Source organism: Cervus canadensis, chromosome 25 (genome assembly GCF_019320065.1).
Source record: "Cervus canadensis isolate Bull #8, Minnesota chromosome 25, ASM1932006v1, whole genome shotgun sequence".
NCBI lineage: Eukaryota > Metazoa > Chordata > Mammalia > Artiodactyla > Cervidae > Cervus > Cervus canadensis.
The window spans coordinates 16140722-16165758 of NC_057410.1; the positions used below are offsets into that span (position 1 = coordinate 16140722).

At 36.7% G+C, this 25037-nt stretch overlaps 1 protein-coding gene across 3 annotated transcripts in view; it reads left to right on the forward strand.

The window, feature by feature from the left end:
• The window catches only part of LRRK2 (leucine rich repeat kinase 2), a 194561-nt gene that overhangs the window by 147275 nt on the left and 22249 nt on the right, over nt 1-25037 (forward strand). For all 3 annotated transcript variants that reach the window (XM_043446342.1, XM_043446341.1, XM_043446340.1), the window contains exons 42-44: nt 19170-19340; nt 20763-20863; nt 24794-24988. In XM_043446342.1, coding sequence (XP_043302277.1) covers nt 19170-19340; nt 20763-20863; nt 24794-24988 — 467 coding nt within the window. The remainder of the gene's footprint in view (nt 1-19169; nt 19341-20762; nt 20864-24793; nt 24989-25037) is intronic.

Consider the following 25037-nt stretch of genomic DNA (forward strand, 5'->3'; position numbering starts at 1 on the left):
AGCTATTGTGGGAAAGAGGAGGAGGTTTCTAGGCATTGGGCTACTGCCCATCTTTTGACCTTTATGTTCTGCCTTGGAACTGTCATATTGCCTGTGAGTGTATCATTTAGCTTTCTGATGTGTTACAGTGAGTGTATACTGAGGCTCAAGGTGTAGTGAAAGTCACCTCATCTGCCATCTTGGACCTAGTTGGTTCTAACAGTTTATGTCATGTTCTTGGGTTATGTTATTCTTTTAAATTTTGTACCTTGCTGCCTCCCTGTCTCAATCACTCCCTCAAGAGATTTTACTCCTATTATATAATGGGACGTGGGTTGGTGACATTTATCTTCTCTAGGTGCTTCAGGGCTGAGTAGCGGTGTCAACCCTGTCTGTTAGGGAGTAAAGATCTCTGGATGCCTGATCTAGAGGCCTCAGGGGCAGGATGGGTTCTTGTTTGGTGTGAATATGGGCTGGAATCTTTGCATAGCCATCATCTTGATATGGAACTGTTGTTACTGCCTCTGTAGCCTTCCTATGTATCCTTTTGAAGATGAAGCACTTTTGTAAGAGCATCAGAGTATAATAACTGTCTGTAGATTACAAAAGACTTAAAATCATATTTAAACATTTTATTACAGTGTAATTGATAAAGAAGTTTGCTTACTGTTATGACATATAACAGTTTAACATAACAAATAGAACTATAGCATTATACTTGGACATAACCACAGGACTGGAAAAGGTCAGTTTTCATTCCAACCCTGAAGAAGGGCAATTTCAAAGAATGTTCAAACTACTGCACAGATCCACTCATATCACACACTAGCAAAGTAATGCTCAAAATTCTCCAAGTGAGGCTTCAACAGTACATGAACTGAGAACTTCCATATGTTCAAGCTGGATTTAGAAAAGGCAGAGGAAGCAGAGATCAAATTGATAACATCTGTTGGATCATAGAAAAAGCAAAAGAATTCCAGGAAAACATCTACTTCTGCTTTATTGACGATGCCAAAATCTTTCACTGTGTGGATCACAACAAACCGCGCAAAATTCTTAAAGAAATGGGAATACCAGACCACCTTACCTGCCTCCTGAAAAATCTGTATGCAGGTCAAGAAGCAACAGTTAGAAGTGAATATGGAACAAGGGACTGGTTCCAAATTGGGAAAGGAGTATGTCAAGGGTGTATTTTGTCACCCTGCTTATTTAGCTTATATGCAGGTGCATCTTGTGAAATGCTGGGCTGGATGAAGCACAAGCTTCAATCAAGATTTCTGGGAGAAATATCAATAACCTCAGTTGTGCAGATGACACCACCCTTATGGCAGAAAGAGAAAGGAACTAAAGAGCCTCTTGATGAAAGAGGAGAGTGAAAAAGCTGGCTTGAAACTGAACATTCAAAAAACTAAGATCATGGCAACTGGTCCTATCACTTCATGACAAACAGATGGAGAAACAATGGAAACAATGACAGACTTTCTTTACTTAGGCTCCAAAATCACTGCAGATGGTGACTGCAGCCATGAAATCAAAAGACTCTTGGTCCTTGGAAGAAAAGCTATGACCAACCTAGACAGCATATTAAAAAGCAGAGACTTTACTTTGCCAACAAAGGTCCGTCTAGTCAAAGCTATGGTTTTTTCAGTAGTCATGTATGGGTGAGACTTGGACCATAAAGAAAGCTGAGTGCTGAAGAATTGATGCTTTTGAACTGTGGTTCTGGATAAGACTCTTGAGACTCCTTTGGACTGCAAGGAGATCAAACCCGTCAATCCTAAAGGAAATCAGTCTTGGATATTCATTGGAAGGACTGATGCTAAAGCTGAAGCTTCAATACTTTGGCCACCTGATGCGAAGAACTGGCTCATTAGAAAAGACCCTATTGCTGGGAAAGATTGAAGGCAGGAGGAGAAGGGGATGACAGAGGATGAGATGGTTGGATGGCATCACTGACTTGATGGACATGAGTTTGAGCAAGCTCTGGGAGTTGGTGTTGAACAGGGAAGCTTGGCATGCTGCAGTCCATGGGGTCACAAAGAATTGGACAGTACTGAGTAACTGAACTGTACTGAACTGAGGACATATCCAAAATTTGAAGGTTCATATAATTGTTAGAATGTCTGTATAAATAGTATTCATTCATACAGTATATTTTTAGGTGGATTTATTACTCATGTGATAATGCTCTCTATGTAATTTATCATACTGAATAATACTAGTTAATATTTCTCTGACATGCCTCAGGGGCCCACTAAAGCATCTCAAAGTTAGCTGAAAGTCAAAAGAACTTTGATTACAATTTGATATTTGGGAAGTTTGTAAGAAAAGTTTTAAAACACTTGGTCATAAGATCATCAGTTAATGTTGCTTTTAAGGGTCGTCTCTAACCCTTTTTTATCAAACCTAGTGTAATACTCCTGTTACTTTAATTGTTAACTGACTTTATACCAGTGAAAATCCTGTTTTCTGTGTTCTTGTGTTTTCATGATCTTAGACATGTTCTTTCTACATGAAATCCTCTCTCCCTTTCTCAGCTTGCATTCCTCTTCTTGTCTCAGATTCATTATTATGAAACTGTCACAGGTCAAGTGATCTGTATAGATATCCTGTCTTTCAGATTTTAGTTTGAGTGGGAATAGAAAATTGAAGGGTTGACATCTGTTTGGTGGGGCCAACTCGATCCTTAGAGAAATCTTACATGGTTGTTTGTAAATAAAATTGCAAGTGGCTTTACATCATCTTGGTGATTGCAGCTCAATTAAAACATATTCCTAAGACAGAAGAAAATACTTTATCTGAGTAGTCAAAATTGTTCCCTACCCTCTCTTCTTTCCTCAATTTATGTCCTTAGATGAGCAAATGGTCCCAGCTTCCAATGTGTGGTTTTATTATTTTCTGGTTTTATTATTTTTTATATACATATCCTCTGTTTCATTTTACATAGCTCTCTGTTGGATAGAGTATGTATTCTCATAAATATTTCAAGGTATGTTTTCTGGCTGCAAGTGCCTCTGGATTGTTCAATAATAATAAGATAATTGTCTTTGCTCCAGCACCTGCTACATCCCAGGCTCAGGTCCAGGTACATTAGGCACATGGTTATCCTAGCCTCATGCCAGGGCTGAAAGTTAGCATTTATCTTCTCATCTGTAAAATGAGGAAGCTGAGGCTCAGTGAGATTGTATAACTTGCACAAAGTCATGCAGTAAGTGGCCAAGATAAAGCTCAATCTAAATAAGAATCGAATCCAGAGCTATTTGACTTTAAATCTATACAGGCATACCTTATTTCATTTTGCTTTGCAGTTGTTGTATTGTTTTTTTTTTTTTTTAACAAATTGTAGTGTTTGTGGCAACCGTGCATCAAGCCAGGCTATCAGAGCCAGTTTTCAATAACATTTGCTAACTTTGAGTTTCTGTGTCACATGTGGGTAATTCTTACAGTATTTCAAAGTTTTTCATTATTATTATGCTTGTTATGGTGGCCTGTGATCAATGACCTTTGATGTTACTATTGCAAAAATATTATGACTTGCTAAAGGTTCAGATGATGGTTAGCAGTTTTTAGCAATAAACTGTCTTTAAGGTATGTACATTAATTTTAGACATAAGGCTGTTTCTATTAATAAACTGCTATATGGTGTGACTTATGCTGTTACCCAGTGTCTGCCTTGGAGAAATTAAAACTGTTTTCTTGGGAAATTTAAAATATTTCATCCTATAAGAAGTTTTCCTGATATAATATCTTATTTATATTTTCCTTTTTTACTTAATGTGGAAAACAGCTTCTGATGTGCTTTGTCTTGCTTCTTCCAAGTGCTAACCCTTTATAACACCTCTTACTTAAAATGAAAGAATCCAACCATGGAATATTTTCAAATCTTTACTGAGACTTTCCTTTTTGTAATCAAGGCAAGCTCTTTGTATGGTAAAATATCCTATGTAATGTAGAAAAGGTGGAGAGGCTTTGGTTGGTGGGGAAGGGCAGCTATTTGCCTTTTTTTGCTTCCCAGGTGGCTCAGTGGTAAAGAATTCAGCTGCCAATGCAGTGGATGCCCGAGTCAGGGAGATCCCATGGAGAAGGAAATAGCAACCCACTCCAATATTCTTGTCTGGGAAATCCTATGGACAGAGGAGCCTGGTGGGCTATAGTCCATGGAGTCACAAACAGTGGGACACAACTTAGCGACTAAGCAACAACAGTGTAAGCAACTGTAATATGCACTAGAAAATCAAAACATTTGTGTGACTCACTTACTGCTGTATCAAGGTGATCTGGCCCCAAGTCCGCAGTATCTCCAAGGTAGGCCTATAGTCGCTCCCCTGGATCACATGAAACTACCATGTACTTACAGAGGTTTACATGATCAATCTTAGTTATTTAAAAATCCAGTCAAACAAAGCAAAATGATAGGATCATACATCTCAAGTACTGCAGATGGGATTCCACAGGCCTCATAAACCCACCTAGAAATGTAGGCAGCTGACAGCGCTCTTCTCTTAGAAGATCTGTCATTACTGTCATACCTCATGAAGTTGGGCCAGGCCACTCATCTGGGGCCTGCAGTTTGTTCCTCCTCCCCTCAGCCTTGTCACTTTGCTCATGGAGAGGAAATCCTGATGTTGAAGCCTCAGCCCCCTACTTGGCAGTGGATCTCTCTGACCCTTGTTGATTGTGCTCCCTCGGTGGCCTGGGCTACCAGCAGCCAGCTTGTTTCAACTCTCTTCCAACTCATGACCCTTCATTTTAAGTGTCTTACTTCCTGGTTTGGGTCAAAACCTGCCTGTAGTTCAATATCCAACTGATTTTTCATATCAAGTCACATACTTGTTCCTGATCCCTTTTAATCTGTTCTATCAATGTGCAGGAGAAAGATCATGACAGGAAAACCCAGAGCCTAATCCTTTCTGCTCTGCCCCCTTTTTCCCCAGGCTGCATAGTAAGCATTTTTCCTCGCTAGATCTTGGAGCTTCTCTGTATCATTACCGTATTTATTGTTGTTAGAACACTTCTAATCACATCAGCCCTAAACTCAAATTTAAACTTTTTAAATAACAGTAATTGTTACCATTGCTAGCACCATCATAATTCCTCCCCCAGAGTGATTATGTTTGAGTGGAAGATCATTACCACTCATACGATTTTAGTTCTCTCCTTCTCTTTTCCTTTTCGATGAATCTTCTTTGTTACTGTTATACTTGAAACTTCGTGAGAAACAATGTAAGGTTTAACTTAGAAATTTTAGAGAAACAGAAGACCATGTGTTAAACTCTTGTATATTTTTGTACCATCTCTTACTGTGGTGTATTCACCCCATGTGGGCTGTGAGTGTGGGTTCATTACTCTTATCTCAGGGAAGGAGGTGATGGGAGCAAACCTTGCCTTGAAAGGCATTGACAGAGGTGCTTGTCTCACACTTAGCCCTTTTCATGGCTTGACTGTCTTATTTAATCCTTATGACCCTCTGACATAAGTCGTATTACTATTCCTAGTCTAGAGATAAGGAAACTAAAGCTTAGGGGCTGGCTGTTAAAATTTGTTTAGGGTCACACAGGATACAAACCTGAAACTCCTAAGAGCACAGCCCCAGCCAGCGGCCACCACAGCTTGTGGGCAAAGGTATTGACAATTCAGTTACTGGCAAGGACCACAGCACCGTCTGTCTACATTTTGAAAGGTAACTATGGGATGGAACTACAAATAATTTAAAGAGATTCAGTTTTAACTCAGTCAACTGGATATGTTTATATTACATCTGGTTGGTATTAACAGTTAATTCTGGGCCTTACAACAGTTGCACTATTGACTGAGATGGATACTGACCAATGGCTTTCACTCAGTCAACATCCACAGAAATACAACAGTCTTTGGGTAAACAAAAATGTTATTCTCTGGTTATACCTAACATCTGATAGGAATTATGAAACATGCTCTACTCAGACTTTTCTGAAAGTAAAAAGAAAGTATATGTTTACATGTAGTTTGTCATATATAATCAGACCTAATTTATTAATTTCTCATATCTTTGATTTATGGATCTTAATTCATTCCATTTGTAAAAGTGCAGCCTTATCTGAAAAATATAGTTTCTAGACAAATGAATCATATTTTCCTAATTATTTTAACGTTGTAATTGTTATAATAATTCTCTAGGGGATAATATTCTTATTTTTATTCATTTATTCATACATTTGGCAATAATATATTGAGTGTTATAAACACCAAATACCAATCTGGTGTTACTACTTAACACCAGATTAAGTATTAACACTACTTAACATAGCTGTGTGGTGTTCGTGAAGATTCATTTTTTGGGACTCGATTTTCATTTCTGTAAATTGTGATGAGAAAAATAATGCCTATTTCAACAGAGTTATTGTGAAGATAAAATGAAACAATCCATGTAAGTAACATAGAGAAGGACTGGCATATTGCAGTTGCTCCAAGTGTGTTAGCAGTTGCTTTAGTGGTAAACTTGGAGAATGTGCCTGAATAACTGAATTTTTTCCTCTAAAAGCACACATTTTGCCAGGAAAAATAGGGCTATAAACAATAATTATAAAGCATTGTGTCAGTTTCAACAGGAGATATAGTTCAAGGCACAGTGATAGTGCAGAGGAGCAAGTCCTTAACTGAGCCATAGGTCTTTAGGACTTCCTTCATAGAGGAGGTGATTCTGAAATTTACATCTTAAGGGAGAAGTGTGAGATTTGAGAAAATAATAAATATTGATAGAAAAGCAGGAGGAGACATTTCAGGCAAAATGTACTAATGTAGAAAATGATTTGTGCAAGAAATTCCCTGTGTTCTAAGTGATAGATGGAGGATTATTTGGTTGTGTTTTTAATTCTGGCTGTAACTAGATAGCATGTAGGCTTAAGAATGTATCCCCTGGGGTCTGTCCTTTACAGTTGTGGACCAGGAGCTCTCAGTGTGGGCACATGTTAGAAGCTTCTGGAAGACTTTCAAATTTGTGGGTCCCAGGATTCTGATTTAACTAGTTTGGGTGGAGCCCAGACATTGGTTGTTTAGTTGTGAAGTGGTATCCAATTTTTTTTGTGACCCCTTGGACGGTAGCCCACCAGGCTCCTCTCTCCATGAAATATCCCAGGCAAGAATACTAGAATGGGTTGTCATTTCCTTCTCTAGGGAATCTTCCTGACCCAGGGATTGAACCTGGGTCTCCTGCATTGCAGGTGAATTCTTTACCATGGAATCACCACGGAGCCCAGACAGTGAGGCTATTTAAATGATCTCCAAGTGATTCCCATCTTTGCATCATATAAACAGTGTCATTGCCTATATTAATCAATTATAAGATAGGCAAGTCAAATTTTGGTAATTTCTCACATTGGGGAAAATGTTATTTGTAAAAAAATTTTTAATAAGATGATTAGAATTTACTCTAGATTTTGAGAGTGTGAGCCTGTGATATAAACAAAATGTTAAGAGAGTGAGTATATATGAATAAGATTTAGACTTATGTTTAAACAAAAATGAAGCATATGGGAATTATTTTAAATAGATTCTATTAAACTTGGGCTATGAAGTCAGAGTGTCTTAGTTGGAATCCTTGCTCTACTACTTATTAGCTGGGGCTGGAGAGATCACCTAATTCCTTTCATTGGTTAAACAGCAATACCTAATAATAGTATCTGTTTAGGGATTGTTGTAGAAATGAGAAATTGATATAAAGGGTTTAGCACCATACTTGGCACATTCCTTATCTGTCTTTGCTTTCCCAGATTCTGCTTTGTCTTCTTAACCAGGGGCCCAGCTCTGTTTGCCTTCCCTTTATCCAGTCCTGTGAAAGGCATTCAGAGAACCCACCTTGTTTGCCTGCTCTCTCTCAGGGATCACTGTCTTCTTTTCCCAGTATTCGGAGTTTCGTCTTTGTTGTGTAGTTATTTCATTGTTTTATGCAGGATGGTAAGTGTAGTTCCTACTTCCATTTTACCTAGAAGTAGAAGTGACTTATTTGAACAGTCTAATACAACAATGTATATTTAGGATTTTAGTAAGTGCTTAAAATTTCTAGTTTTTGAGGGTCATTGATGCTAAACAGGGTGACCACGTGGTACAGTAGTACAATCTATACCCACCATAGATCATTCACAGTATTAGATCAGATGACGACGTTGTCCTTTTGTAAACAGGCAGGATATGTTTCTATTTCTAGCCTTCTAATGACAAGTGATATTAAAAACATTCATTTTCATCCCAAATTAAATTTAGTGATGAATACATTGAATAGCTTGAAATGTTATTTTTCCTGTTCCTACCATTGTCACCAGCATAGTTAAATACAAGGCAAAAAATTGTGAAGAAATTGCAGTTGCTTTTCCAGGGAAGTCATCAGTGATAAGGATACATGTAGAGTAGCTTGGAGGATCTTATGGTTTAGATTGATAATCAAATGTTATGTTGATAGCTTAGGGGTAAATGCCCTCCATCCCCCACCTCTCCCCATTTTGGTTTTTGAGGTGAAAGACTCCATGACGAGTAGTTCAAGCAAGTCATTTTAAGTTAAGATTTGATTTTCAAAACGTAAGGTCCTGACGTGAAAGCAGCAAATGATACCGAGCAGGTCAAAAGATGTATTTCTCATGAATTAGTGGAATAATAACACTTTGGTAACACAGAGATATATCTAGATTTAGATGTGCTTAAGAGGTTTATATATATATTCTATTGTAAATTCTACTTCTTTATTTTCTTTTTCTAATTAATATTTCAGGGAAATCTTTCTGTGTTAAACATCAGTTTTAACATTTACAAAATATTTTAGTAATTCACTTAACTATATCTTATCTTGATGTTTATTTTCTCTAACTTTTTGAAATATTAAAAAGCTTTAATTAAAAGACTTGTAAATTAAAAGTTTTCCATTTATGAAGCTAATTTTTAAACAGTAAATTTCTAAGGATCATATTGCTGGATAGGCATATTTTGAATTTTGAAACACCACTTGCCTTCTGGAAAGGTTTATCAATTCAAATTCCATCAATACTTGGATTAGAACACCTATTTTCCATTCTAGGTTTGTTATTATTTTTAATCTTCATGAAGTTAATAGTCAAAAAGTGATAGTTTAATGTTTTTATTTTTCAAATATCTATTTATATATAGGACATGTATTTTTCCTTTCATGTTTTGTATATTTTTCTGTCTTTACTCATTTATTTACTTTTCTTACTTATTTGTAAAGCTAATTTCAGTCAATGTTGACTCTTTGTCTGTCATGTATTGCAGATTTTTTTCAGTTTAGGCTTTGTCTTCTAATCTTGTTTATGGTATTATGCTATTGCTGAGTTTGATTCTTTTATACAAAATAATCTTTAATTTTTCCTGACACGTTCAGTCAGTGATATATCAAAGGCAGGGTCAGTAGTAACTATCCTGTGTAGGTAGCTGCTTATTTAAAATTCTCCAAAGACAATGTATTCCCCAGTTCTCAACCTGTTGGCTTACACCATCCATCTCTGATAGAGTGATTAGGGAGGCCTTTTAAATTCCAATATTATCCATTTAATTGGAATATTTTTTAGTACTTTAAAAAAATTAATTAATTTATTTTAATTGTAGGCTAGTTACTTTACAACATTGTGGTGGTTTATGCCATACTTTGACGTGAATCAGCCACATAAATGTAGATTTACATTTTATGTTAAAACTTTTGGTTCATCAAGAGTTTATTAGTTGTGTTGAATAATGTAGCTACTCCTTTTTTCTTTATCAAACAACCTATGCTCTTATCATTTATTTAAATATGTCTTTTTCTCTGCTACTCTGATGTCACCTTTGTCCCATCTTTCCTGCAATTTGGGTCTAAGTCCCCCCTTCAGTTTCAGTGCTGAGTCCTTCTGCTGAGGTAGAGTAATCAGTGTTGTAAGCATGTAATTTTATAGGACAGTCTGATTTAAAGTGTTATTTACTCAGAGTTCTTGAAACTAATGATTTTCATGTAGATTTATCATTTTCAGAGAAATGAATTATAGTAATACTTTATGCATTTTTGTATTTAAAGGTAGAGTTGTGGATAATATATTTCATGTTACTCTCTATACCTTTTGGATTAAATGTCATTTTATATCTATGACAATATGTTTGATCCAGACCAATCCATGATGAAGGATTAAAGTCCTGTCATCATTCAGGGTTTCTTATTTGAGGGAGATTTTTCCTAAAGGCATCTGTTTTCCATAGATAACTTTAGAAGAAACTGTTAGCATGATCAAGAAATAAGATCATTAAAAGTTCATTGGTTGAAATAAAATAATTAGAAATTCATTCATTGAATTTCAATAAGCACTTAAGAGTGCATTTTTTTTTTTTCAATAATTGAGGTAATTCCTGGCTATATAAATAGGCATTACATTCTCCTACTAGGGATTGTGTCAGTGAAGATACTTACATTTTGAAAGGAAGAAAATAAGAAGGTTGAAACCATTTCCTTATTGAAGTAAATATTCCTTTCTGTATCCTCAAAATTTATCTTTCTTATTGTCTCTGACTAATTTTGAGAAAAATTCTAACCTTTTGTGCAGCCATAAGATCTCTGGATTGCTATCTAAAGGGATTAAAAAAACTAATGTAAAAAGCTATGTGCCATGAATTAAAATTTAAACTAAGTGACCCCTCAAGTCTCTCCCTACTCTGAGATCTTACAGTTCTAAGTCCTAATGTTTCTAACAGTCAAGTGGGAAAATGCCAAAGGTTTTAAGTTTTTTAATAGTACCTTGATGTAACAGATACACAATAAATCTATTGAATGAATAATAAATAATTGGATGATTTAATTTAGCTTCCAAAAACTATATGGGTAGAGGTTACTCAAAAAATTGAAGATAGAAATTTTGTATGATCCTTCAATTTTACTTCTGGGCATTTACCTGAAGAAAATAGAAACACAATTCAAAAAGATGTACGTGGTTTAATGATCATTGCAGCATTATTTAAAGTAACCATGATATGGAAATAATAGAATGGGAATGACTAGAGATCCCTTCAGGAAAATTAGAGCCACCAAGGGGACATTTCATGCAAAGATGGGTGCAATAGAGGATAAGAATGATATGGACCTAACAGAAGAAGAGATTAAGAAGAGGTAGCAAGACTACACAGAAGAACTGTACAGAAAATATCTTAATGACCACATAACCATGATGGTGTGATCACTCACCTAGAGGCAGACATCCTGGAGTGTGAAGTCAAATGGGCCTTAGGAAGCATCACTACGAACAAAACTAGTGGAGGTGATAGAATCCCAGCTAAGCTATTTCAAATCCTAAAAGATGATGCCGTGAAATTGCTGCACTCAATATGCCAACAAATTTGGAAAAGTCAGCAGTGGCCACAGGGCTGGAAAAGGTCAGTTTTCATTCCAATCCCAAAGAAAGGCAATGCCAAAGAATGTTCAGACTGTCACACTATTGCACTCGTCTTACACACTAGCAAAGTAATGCTCAAAATTCTTCAAGCTAGGCTTCAACAGTATGTGAACTGAGAACTTCCAGCTGTTCAAGCTGGATTCACAAAAGGCAGAGGAACCAGAGATGAAATTGCCAATATCCATTGGATCATAGAAAAAGCAAGAGAGTTCCAGAAAAGCATCTACTTCTGCTTCATTGATTATGCTAAAGTCTTTGACTGTGTGGGTCACAACAAACTGTGGAAAATTCAAGAGATGGGTGTCAGGGAATGTTTGACGGGGGCATTCCTACGTGCTGTCTCTCATGAGTCCTTTGTCCCTCTTCAAGTGGAACAGCACGCTGCTCCCAAGGGCTGAGGTCATTGTGTGAGGCAGGCTTGGGTCTCCTTTAGTAGACATTCTCTTTAGGACAAAACTACTTAGTCTCGTTCCCCTTTCTTGAGATATGGATTGTCTCCTGACCTTGTGACTAACATTACCCCTTGTTCCCTTGGTAACGGTTGCTGTACATTTGGTTTTCTGATCTCTGTCATTCCCGAAAGAAGTTTCTTGTACCACAGCCTATATATACTCATAGAAAAATCATTAAAGCACCTTTGCTCCATCAGAGCTTAGGTCCCCAGGTCTTTTTTTGTCTCTCTCTCTCTCTCTTTTACTTTCTTATCGTCGACTCCGTGCCACCAGGTTCCGGTCCATTAAAGGACCCCAACAGATGGGAATACCAGACCACCTTACCTGCCTCCTGAAAAATCTGTATGCAGGTCAAGAAACAGCAGAAGCGGACATGAAACAATGGACTGGCTCCAAACTGGGACAGGAGTGCGTCAAGGCTGTATACTTGTCACCCTGCTGATTTAACTTATATGCAGAGTACATCATGCAAAACGCTGGGCTGGATGAAACTCAAGCTGGAATCAAGATTGCTGAGAGAAATATCAATCACTTCAGATGTTTAGATGACACCACCCTTATGGCAGAAAGAGAAAGGAACCCAAGAGCCTCTTGGTGAAAGTGAAAGAGGAGAGTGAAAAAGTGGTGAACTCCTTTTTCTTTTGTTTATCTGGGAAACTCCTAATCTCTCCTACAGTTCTCAATGATAACTTTGTTGGGTAGAGTATTCTTGTTTAGAATGTTGTTGTTGTTGTTTTTTTTCCCCTTTGTGCACTTTGTGAACATGCCATGTCACTCTATTCTGGCATGTAGAGTTTCTGTCCAAGAGTCTGCTGATAATCTTATAGGATTTCACTTGTGTGTAATATGTTGCTCTGCTTGCTACTTTTATCCTTAACTTTTACCATTTTAATGATAATGTGTCTGGTGTGTGTCTCTTTTTGTTTATCTTAGAGATTTGGGGACTGGATTGGGGAAATCTTCCTCAGATTAGGGACATTTTCAACCATTTGTTGTTGCTATTCAGTTGCTAAGTTGCATCTGCCCCTTTGTGAACCCATGGACTGCAGCATGTCAGGCCTCTGTGCCCCTTACTATCTCCTGGAGTTTGCCCAAGTACATGAACATTGATCAGTGATGCTATCCAACTATCTCAGCTCCTGCCTCCCTCTTCCTTTGTCTTCAGTCTTTCCCAGCATCAAGGTCTTTCCCGGTGAGTCAGCTCTTCACATCAGGTGGCCAAAGTATGGGAGCTTCAGCATCAGTCCTTCCAATGAATATTCAGGGTTGATTTCCTTTAGGATTGACTGGTTTTATCTCCTTGCCATCCAAGGGACTCTCAAGTGTCTTCGTTGTTGTTCAGTCGCTAAGTCATATTTGACTCTTTGTGACCCCATGAGCTGTAGTTCGCCAGGCTTCCCTGTCCTTCACTATCTTCTGGAGCTTGCTCAAACTCATGTGCATCAAGTCGGTGATGCCATCCAACCATATCATCCTCTGTTGTCCCCTTCTCTTCCCACCTTCAGTCTTTCCCTGCATCAGGGTCTTTTCCAATGAGTCAGTTCTTCATATTGGAAGAATATGTTGGTAGCCAACATATTGGAGTTTCAGCTTCAGCATCAGTCCTTCCAATGAATATTCAGGACTGATTTCCTTTAGGATGGACTGGTTGGATCTCCTTGCAGTCCAAGGAACTCTCAAGAGTCTTCTCCAGCACCACATTTTGAAAGCGTCAATTCTTTGGTGCTCAGCCTTCCTTATGGTCCAACTCTCACATCCATACATGACTACTGGAAAAACCATATCTTTGCCTATATGAACTTTTGTTGGCAAACTGATGTCTCTGCTCTTAATGCACTATCCACGTTTGTCATAGCTTTCCTTCCAAGGAGCAAGTGTATAATAATTTCATGGCTGCAGTCACCATCTGCAGTGATTTTGGAGCCCAAGCGAAATCTGTCACTGTTTTCCATTTTTTCCTCTTCCATTTACCATGAAGTGATGGGACCAGATGCCACAATTTTAGTTTTTTCAATGTTCAGTTTCAAGCCAGCTTTTTCACTCTCCTCTTTCACACTCATGAAGAGGCTCTTTAGTTTCTCTTCCCTCTCTTCCATTAGTGTGGTATCATCTGCATATCTGAGGTTATTGACATTTCTACCTGCAATCTTGATTCCAGCTTGTGCTTCATCAAGCTCGGCATTTCATATGATTATCTGTGCATATAGTTTAAATAACGTGACAATATATAGCCTTGCCATACTCCTTTCCCAATTTTGAACCAGTCTGTTGTTCCATGTTCAGTTCTAACTGTTGCTTTTGGGGCTGCATACAGGTTTCCCAGCAGGCAGGTAAGGTGGTCTGATTTTCCCATCTCTTTCAGAATTTTCCACAGTTTGTTGTGATCCACACAGTCCAAGCTTTTAGTGTAGTCAGTGAATCAGAATTAGATTTTTTTTTTTTTTAATTCCCATTGCTTTTTCTATGATGCAGCTGATGTTGAATAAGTTAACAAGACTTCTTTACCTTTTCTAAGTCCAGCTGGAACATCTGGAAATTCTCAGTTCCTGTATTGTTGAAGCATACCTTGAAGGATTTTGGGCATTGCCTTGCTGGCATATGAAATGAGCGCAATTGTGTAGTAGTGAGAGGGTAACAGGTAGGAAGGCCCGAGGTCCCCAAGTGGCAAGAGGAATAAACTACAGGTGGCAGACGTTTTCTTTTTTTTCTCAAACTTTCTACAGATAATGGCTCAGCAAACCAGTATTCATGTTAATTGTTTTATGGCTGGGGATGACATACCTTGTATCACTATATGCGCTATCTCAAAAGTGAGTATTGTGGGAGAAGGGCTTGGTGAAACTCCCTCAGCCTTGAGGCATTTCTCTCCTCTGATTAGAAGCTTACTAACAGATGCTAAAAACTAGCAATGGGGCAGTCTTTCTGTCCCCTTCTGACGTCTATGTCAGAAGCTTTCCCTATCTCTATTATACTTCAATAAAACTTTGCTACACAAAGAGCTGTGAGTGGTCAAGCCTCATCTCTGGCTCTGGTTTGAAATCCTTTCTTCCGGAGGTTACCAATCCCAGTGTAGCACACGGCTCACAGCCACAAAGTTTCAGTAGTTTGAAGATTCTTTCACATTGCCATTCTTTGAGATTTTTATAAAAACTGACCTTCTCCAGTCCTGTGGCCATTGCTGAGTTTTCCAAATTTGCTGACATATTGAGTGCAGCACTTTCAAAGCATCATCTTTTAGGATTTGAAATAACTCAGCTGGAATTCTATTACCTCCACTTGCTTTGTTCATAGTAATGCTTCCTAAGTCCCATTTGACTTCACACTCCAAGATGTATGGCTCTGGTGAGTGACCACACCATTGTGGTTATCTAGGTCATTAAGATCTTTTTTTTTTTTTTAAACAGTTCTTCTGTGTATTCTTGCCACCTCGTCTTAATCTCCTCTGCTTCTGTTAGGTCTTTGCTGTTTCTGTCCTTTATTGTGCCCATCTTTGCATGAGATATGTTCCCTTGGTGTCTAATTTTCTTGACTAGATCTCTAATCTTTCCCATTCTATTGTTTTCCTCTATTTCTTTGCATTGTTTACTTGAGAAGTCTTTCCTATTCTTGCTATTTTCTGGTACTCTGCATTAAGATGAGTTTATCTTTCTCATTTGCCTTTCTCTTCTCTTCTTTGCTCAGCTGCTTGTAAGGCCTCCTCAGACAACCACACTGCCTTTTTGCATCTATTTTTTTGGGCTGTGGTTTTAGTCACCACCTCCTGTACAATGGTCTGAATCTCCGTCCATAGTTCTTCAGGCACTCTTTTATCAGATCTAGTCCCTTGAATCTATTCATCACCTCCCCTATATAATGATAAGGGATTTGATATATATTATACCTGAATGGCCTTGTGTTTTTCCCTAATTTCTTCAATTTAAGTCTGGATTTTGCAATAAGGAGCTGATGATCTGAGCCACAGTCAGCCCCAGGTCTTGTTTTTGCTGAATGTATAGAGCTTCTCCATCTTCGGCTGCAAAGAATAGAATGAATCTGATTTCGATATTAACCATCTGGTGATGTCAGCGTGTAGAGTTTTCTCTAGCACCACAATTCAAAAGCATCCATTCTTTGGCACTCCGCCTAGTTTATGGTCCAACTCTCATATCTGTACATGACTGCTGGAAAGACCATAGCTTTGACCTGTTGGCAAAGTAATGTCTTTATGTTTGTTATAGACTGTTACCACTATTCCTTGAAATAATTATTCTGCCATTTTCTCTCCTCTCCCTCTGAAAACCCTATAATGCAGATGTTATTCTGGGTGATGATGTCACAAAGGTACTTTAATGTATGTCCATGTAAAACAGTATTTTTATTTTACTTCTCTATCTGGATGAGTTCCATTGCTCTGTCTTCCATCATGTTAGAGTGATCACTGACTCATTCTTCTACCTCATCTAATCTGTTATTGAGCCCCCTTCAGTGATTTTTCAGTTCAGTTATAAACTCTGTTTTAGAATTTTTATGTTTTTTCCTTGTTCAGTTTCTCACTGTGTTCCTTCATTATTCTCTCAAGTTCATTGAGTATCTTTATGACCATTACTTTGAATGCTTCATTAAGTGGATTGCTTATCACTGTTTTTATTTTTCTGAAGTTTTGTTTTGTTGTTTCAATTGGAACAGCTTCTGCTGTCTTCTCATTTGCCTCATTTTCTGTGTTTGTTTGTATGTACTGAGTAAGTCTGTGATCTCTCCTATTCTTGAAGGAGTGGGTTTATTAAGGAGATACACTCTGTGAATCAGAAGTGCAGTCCCACGTGGCCCCCAGAGGCAGGTGCTCAGAGTCCTCTATGTGGGCTGGATGCACCCTCCAGTTGTGCTAGAGCTGCAGCTGGTGTTGAGGCATGCTGGTGAGTAGGGCTGGCCGCCAGCCTGCTGTGAGATCCAGCCACAGTTTTTAAGTACTCTTAACCTTACCATTTATTTTCTGTGTGTCATTAGGAAAACATCTAACACTTCCGTGATGATTATGTTCTTTGTAAAATGGAAAGTTCTCATCTGCCTATTTAGGAAGGTGTGTGTAAAATGCTATAGTGATATAAACTAGAAACTGTTGTGATATACATACAATGTGTTATAGGTACAGTTTATTAGGGATCTATTTTAGAACTATCTTAACTACTTATATAATTCTTTCACTTAGATGTGAGAATTATATTATAGCTATGTTAGAAAATGTCCTTATCCTGTTGTTGAGTTGTTAAGTCGTGTCTGACTCTTTGTGATCCTGTGAATTGTAGCATGCCAAACTCCTATGTCCTCCACTATCTCCTGGAGTTTGCTCAAATTCACGTCCATTGAGTCGGTCATGCTGTTTTACCATCTCATCCTCTGCCACGCCCTTCTCCTATTCCCTTCAGTCTTTCCCAGCATAAGGGTCTTTTCCAGTGAGTCAGCTCTTTGCATCAGGTGGCCAAAGTGTTGGAGCTTCAACTTCAGCAACAGTCCTTCCAATGAATGTTCAGGGTTGCTTCCTTTAGGATTGACTGGTTTGATCTCTTTGTAGTCCAACGGATTCTTAAGATCCCCTTCCTGGATCACAGCCTTGTCATGACAAAAGTGGCTTGCATAACTCAGTGAAGCCATGAGCCATGCCATGCAGGGCCACCCAAAATGGACGGGTCATAGAAAAGAGTTCTGACAAAACGTGGTCCACTGGAGAAAGAAATGGCAACCTACTCTAGTATTCCTGCCTAAAGATCCCCATGTATCCTTATCTTAAGGATACATACTATACTTAGGTTTGAAATATTTTATCTTCAACTTAATATAATGTCAAATATTTTCTGTACATGCACAAAGACAAGGAGAGAACGAGAAAGAGTGAGAGGGAGTGACAGAGAAGGAAGAAGACACACACACTCAGATACAAATGTGTGAAAATGGTAACAGAGAAAGAGAGAAGAGGAATAAATGTGGCAAAATGTTCACGAGAGAATGTTTACAGTTAGTTCAGTAGAGGTTATCCTGCTCAAATTTGTTGTCTCCATCCTTTTGACTCCTTCTAGCTTGTTAAAGGGTTGACGAGCTTTGTCTTTTGCTGAGAAGTGCTGTTAAAAACACTTTCTCAGTTCAGTCATTTACTCCTTGAAGGATATGAATTCATACTTCATTATATTTTCCTGGCTATATATTTACCATAGCGATCATATATGTCCATTGTGGAAAATTTGAAATTATAAAGGAAAATAAAAGCTACTCATAATTTCTGTACTTGTAAATAATTGTTATTACATTTGGATGTATTTCTTTGTAGTTTTAATTTTGCACATTCCCATTAACTGTTTGTTTTGAAAATGTTTCAGCCTATGAAAAAGTTGAAAGAATAGTATAATATTTACCTGTATACCCTTCACATAATTTGATTATTACTTTTTTGCCACATTGTTGTTCCTTTTCTGTTCTGTTTGAGTATGAGTCTTTGTAATTGAGTTGAAGATATCATGCTGTGTCATCCTGAAATGTATTTGCATGTATTTTCTTAGTATTGTATAAGGATGTTTGCTTGCATAATAGCCATACCATTATCACAGCTAAGAAAATTAATTCAGGTGATAACTTTGTCTATTCAGAATTATATTATACATTTTTTTCATTTGCATTATAACATCTTAAAAATTATTTTAAGCTACTGCATAGTGTACAGTATTTAACTTATTTTCTTTATAGTTGGATTTCTTTAGATTGTTAATATTTTTATTATTATAGGTAATGTTGAAATTACTCTTTTTTCTGAAGTGATTAAAATGATTTATCTTTATTGCGAGGTGAAAGGTTTTATTTCCTTATAAAAGAATTTCAGGCATGAACCTTCATTTAAGATAGAGGGCTTTTATTCATTTTAGTTGTGGTTTTCTTTTTAGTTTTCAACTGATTTGAAGGAGTAGAGTCACATGTTCTTGAAATAATAAGTCCGTTAACATTTTAAGCCAGGTTAAAGTGACTTGGAGTAAAATCTGCAAATCTGCCTCCTGTCTCCTCTTCTGTGTGAAATAGTACCCTGAGAATAGTTATTATTAAGAAGGATGTAGATTTTTTCCCCCCTTTTAGGCTTTATTTAATTGTGAAACATCACTAAATAATTTGTTATTGCATCTTTCTCCTTATTATTCTTCCAAATTGACCGTGGGTGAAATGTCTTGGGACATGGCTCTTAATTGACTTAAGCTATCTCCATTTAAAGATGATATGGCCTGTTTAGACTCATCTTCTATTCATTAGCATAGAGGCCTAAATATATACTTCCTTGGGTATATAAGCCCTGGGTTTGAGCATATTTATTAATATGTCTGTTTTCTTTCAGGTTTTCGTGCACCTGAAGTTGCTAGAGGAAATGTTATTTATAACCAACAAGCTGATGTTTATTCATTTGGTTTGCTACTTTATGACATTTTGACAACTGGAGGTAGAATAGCAGAAGGTCTGAAGTTTCCAAATGAGTTTGATGAATTGGCAATACAAGGGAAATTACCTGGTAAGTTTTATCTACAATAAAGATTATTATATTTTAATTTAGCAGCTTCATTTCTAAGTTATTTAATTTTATTTATAGACTAATTCATTTTACAACTGATAAGTTTTTTGTTTAGTGCATGAATATTCTTAAATTCTGTGATGTTAATATAAATCATATAGAAACATAGAAAATATAGGGTTTCTTTTTAGTATTCTAAATATTGATATATTAGGTATTATATTTAGAAGAATACTCAGAAAAGGAAATACTATTATAAGTCCAGGTTTAGTGACTTTTCTTCTCATAAAGAGTCTCTAAGTGTCCATTAGCTTGGAGTATTTTCATTTTCTTGAGTGAAGTAATTTCTATGCAGGAATGAAACAAATTATTTACTATAATAATTTTTAGTAGTAAATATTAGCAAGAATTAGTCAATGAGTGTTTAATGAGATCAGATCTCATTTTGAATGGTTGCTTCATGCTTTAAGGGATCCCCTGGTGGCTCAGACCGTAAAGAGTCTGCCCACAATACAGGAGACCCAGGTTCGATCCCTGGGTCGGGAAGATCCCCTGGAGAAGGAAACGGCAACCCACTCCAGTATTCTTGCCTGGAAAATTCCATGGATGGAGGAGCCTGGTGGGCTACAGTCCATGAGGTCGCAAAGAGTCGGACATGACTGAGCAACTTCACTTTCACTTTTCAATTTCACTTATGCTTTAAAGAAATTCTAGGACTTTTTTTTTTCATTCCTTAACTGTTACTTCAGTTTGCATTCTGAAATATTCTTTTAAATATATTTATTTGTTTCTCATATTTTCTGCTTTTCACTTAAGAAAAGTTTTTAGTGTACACTGTGTTCCAGCTACAGGGAAGATAATTATCTCCTTTTGGGGACCTTAAAGATTCCCAACAGAAGGAAATCTATTTTTATTTGACTAAATACTTCATGCACAATCTGGGTCATCTCCCTCATTTTATCAATTAGCTTTCCAGGAAAAGTTTTCAGGTCTCTATTCTACACTGACCAGAAAAATGGCATATTTAAAAACAAATGTTCACAAATGACTGTGGGGATATGAGGACTGAATGCTTGCCTACTTTGAATATTAAAAGTATTTGCAAAAAAGTCTAATATATGAACAAAAGTATTTTCAAACTCTATTTGAAATGAAGGTGTGAAATGAAAATCTATTTTTATTCAATTGGTATTTGTGTCTTTTTTTATACTATAAAAATCAAGGACTCTTTTTTAATGTTTCTAGTGGCGATAATTAACAAAATTAGCTTTAAGAGTGATAAACAGTTCATAATAAATATGGAATTATAGAGATCAGTGTTTCCTTTGCAATGTCTGGACCTCTCATACACATCGAGAAGAAATAAAATAATCTTTCTGATTTGTTCAGTGTTTTAGTGTGATATGTTTTTTAATGTTTTAGATCCAGTTAAAGAATATGGTTGTGCCCCATGGCCTATGGTTGAGAAGTTAATTAAAAAATGTTTGAAAGAAAATCCTCAAGAAAGACCTACTTCTGCCCAGGTATTCATATCATTAAAATTTATCAATATTTTGTGCAGAACATAAAAATATTTATCTATTTATAAAATATATATATATATATACTTAAGCATATAAATACGCTCACAGTTTGTAACAGTTATAAAGCAAAACTCTTACATCCTCTCACCACCCCAGGCACAAAACAAAGGGTGAACATTCCAGAAAGGCACATATGCCTCTTTCTGATTGCATCACTCTTTTTCCCTATCAATGTGGCCACTCTCCTAACATTCATGTTAATCATTTTTATTTCCTCTTTAAGGTTTCACTACTCAGTTTAATATTCCTGTATTCATAATTTATTTAAAATGGAAGCAGTCGCATGCTGTTCTGAGATTTTTCAGTTTTTCTCCCAATATTGTTTTGTGAGCTTCATCCATATTGTTGAACATAGCTGTTGATTTCTTTCCTGGCTATTCCATTCCATTGTTTGAATGCACAACAATGTATTTACCCATGACCATATCAATGGGTATTGTTTCTAGTTTTTTGCTATTATCAGTACTATTATGAGCATGGTTGTACATCTCCTAGTGCAAATTACATAAGAATTGCTTTATGTTATATATCTAGGAGTTGAATTGCAGAATCACGGAATATGGGAATGTCTAAATCATTTTCTGAAGAAGTTGTACCAGCTTAACAGTTTCATCACCTGTATATTATTGTAGCTGTTTTTAAAAATATATTCTCCTGAAGTATTGTACTATTTGACTTCTTAATTTTTTCAAAATGGATTCAGTTTTATACATTGCTTTACATTTTCCTGGTTACTAGTAAGGATGAGCATTTCTTTATATATTCATTGGTGATATATACGTTTTCTTTTCTGGAAAATGCTTGTTCATTGTTTTGCCCATTTTTCTATTAGGTTATTTTGCACAAAAATGAAATTTAAAAACAGCTTCTTTCTTTTCTACATTGTATACTAAAACTTAGTTGGTTACCTATGTTGCAAATTTCTTTTCCCAATTCATGGTTCCCATTTTTATTTCCTATGGAGTGCCTTTTGCTTAACAGAATTTCTTAATTTTAATAGAGATAAACTTAATAGTACTTACTTTTATGGCTATTAGTTTTAGAATCTTGTTTTAAAAGGCCATTATCTCTCCCAGAGCCACAAAAATATTTACCTATGGTTTCTTCATTAAGTTTAAAAGTTTTGCTTTTGATAAAGTTCTTAATTCATCAGGAATTGTATTTTTATCTAAATCCAATTTTCTTTTTTTTCATTTGGATAATCTATTTTCCAGTTTCATCTATGAAATTGTTTCTTCCTTTGTCTTCCATTGATCTTTTTTTTTTCTGTTTGCACTCTGTGATATACTCTTAAAGATACATGCACACATACTCTCTTCCATTGGTCAGTTTACCTGTTTTTCCTCCAGTACAGTCCTCTCTTAATTCCTGAAGCTTTAATAGTCTTTTTTCCCCCTAATTGTTATCCTTTAGGAATGCCTTAGCTGTTCTTTGGTCTAGTTTTTCCATGTAAGTTTTTAAATCACTGTTAACTTTTTTGAAAAATTTGATTGTGCTTTGGATTAAACTTGCATTGAATCTATAGGCAACAGCCTTATGATATATTAAGTTTCTGTATTCTTGAATGTGGGTTATCTCTCTGTTTAAGTCTTAAGTGTCTTTCAGTAAAGTTTTACAATTCTGCATACAGGTCTTGCATATCTTTTATTGGATATTTTTTGCTATGAATTGCCTTAAACTCAGTTCCTGGCTTGAGATGTTTTTGAATCCCCTAGGTGATGGGCATCTTATTTGTAAATCTTAAGAGCAAGCTTATGAATAATAGTTTCTCAGGGTTCTTTTGCTCTTTCACCCTGTGTCTGTGAAGTCCCACGGCCACTTTCCTTATAGACTAATGGGAGTGAGAGTGGAGCATGGCTTTATTTCTCGTTTTCATTTACTCTGAATATGTGGCCCTTTGGGGTCCCAGTTTTATCCCATTGCTACATTCTCCACTTTGGGCATCCCTAGATTTAACTCTTTCCCACCAGCCCCATAAGGCATTCAAAACCACATATCAGTTTTACTTCAGTAGACCAGTGCCTTAAGGGAAAATCAGGCTTTGGGTCTCATCTGACCTCTCTGGATTCTGCCTTTCATTAATATTTTGGCCTGATAATTCTGTATGGTGTTTTCAGATTCCTAATATTTTTAAGAGGTTAAAAAAATAATTTCTTCAACATTTTAAATTGTAGTTAGCTGGAAGGCTTGTCCAAATAACCTTTTCTGTCATATTATTGGAAATAGAACTCTTACAGTTTTTAAAATTTTATTTTGTTTTTATTTCATGGTCACACTGCATGGCATGCAGGATATTAGTTTCCTGATCATATCAAACCCTCGCCCCCTGTAGTGGAAGTCTTAACCACTGCCAGAGAAGTCCCTCTTTCTATGTTTTAAATGAAAAATTTAATATATCAAAATAAGAGGTGTTTTTATGTTGTGGACTCTCAATTTTGTATAATAATTAATTGAAAAATTTTTGTTCAGTTTCCTACTGAGAAATAGCTGAGGACATGTATACACTATCTATATCAAACAACCTATAATCATGTTGACTACTTGTCTTACTTTTTAATTCTGGTTGCTACCAGTATTAATCATACAGACTTTAAAAAAAAATTATCTTGGTGATATTCTCCAAAGCTTAATTATGGTTTTACTTTTTCTTTTTTAAATTTTTGCTTATACTTCACTTGTATTTTATAGCTTACCTATCACCTTGAGGGTTTTTTTCTTTTAGCATATGACAGTATTCCAAAACTTTCTCATGCCTATTTAAAATACCGTGTGTGCTAGGCAAGATAGGTAAACTCATGGCTTTGTCAGATGAGGCACTGGCTGGAAAGGAGCTTTCTTGGCGTCTCCTGCATGGCGGGCAAGTGGCTGTGACATGAGACTCTAATTCCATTTTCCTGACTCCTGGTTGTCTCCTTACACTGACTTTATGCCATCTCTCTAGTTCTTCAGTGCTTGAAGGAAAAACGAAAACAAAATCTAGAGGCCATTTGTGAGTTTGTTGCCATGCTGTGGTTAGTCGCTAAGTTGTGTCTGACTCTTTGTGACACCATAGACTGTAGCCCGCCAGCTTCCTCTGTCCATGGGGATTCTCCAGGCAAGAGTGCTGGAGTGGGTAGCCTATCCCTTCTCCAAGGGATCTTCCCAACCGAGGAGTTGAACTGGGGTCTCTTGCAGTGCAGGTGGATTCATTACCAGTTGAGCTACCAGGGAAGCTTGTTCCCAAAGATCAAAATTTCATTTCCCTTCAACTGATAGAAGCTCTAGTCTGTTGTTGGCTCGAATATTTATCTTCAACATGATGTGTTTCTGTGGTATAAAACTGAATGAAGAATAGCTCCTGATTCTGTTAACTTTCTGTTAATATGGCACTTTGGGAATTTCTTTTCAAGTTACAAAATATACCCAACATAATAATGTGTGTATACCATGCACAGTTTAAAAATAAGTATTGTTTTAATGTAATTTTATCTCTAGTTTGTTAATCTTTTGCTCTGGGTGGGTCACAGTTTAAATAACAAGTTTAGATTTTTCTTGATGGAACTGTAACATTTAACTGTAACGTTATGCACAATGATATGATCTTTCAAGGTGTTTCCCAGGTGTCTTGGTGGTAAAGAATCTACCTGTCAAGCTAGAAATGCAGGTTTGATCCCTGGGTCAGGAAGATCACCTGGAGAAGGAAATGGCAACCCATTCCAGTATTGTTGCCTGGAAAATCCCACGGACAGAGGAGCGTGGTGGACTACAGTCCATAAGGTCTCAAAGACTCTTGACACGACTTAGCGACTACCATCATAATCAAAACTACCACCATAATCTTTCAAGCAGACATGTATTAACTTGATGTGTGTTATTTTTTAAACTTCTCAGGTCTTTGACATTTTGAATTCAGCTGAGTTAATCTGTCTGATGAGACGTATATCAGTCCCTAAAAGCTTTACTGTTGAATGCATGGTTGCTATGAATCACAACAGCAAGAATGTGAGGATTTGGCTGGGCTGTGGGCACACGGACAAAGGACAGCTCTCATGTCTGGACTTAAATACAGAAAGATACACTCCTGAGGTAAATCCAAATACTCTTTAAATTAGTGATATTCTAGAAAACTCACTTT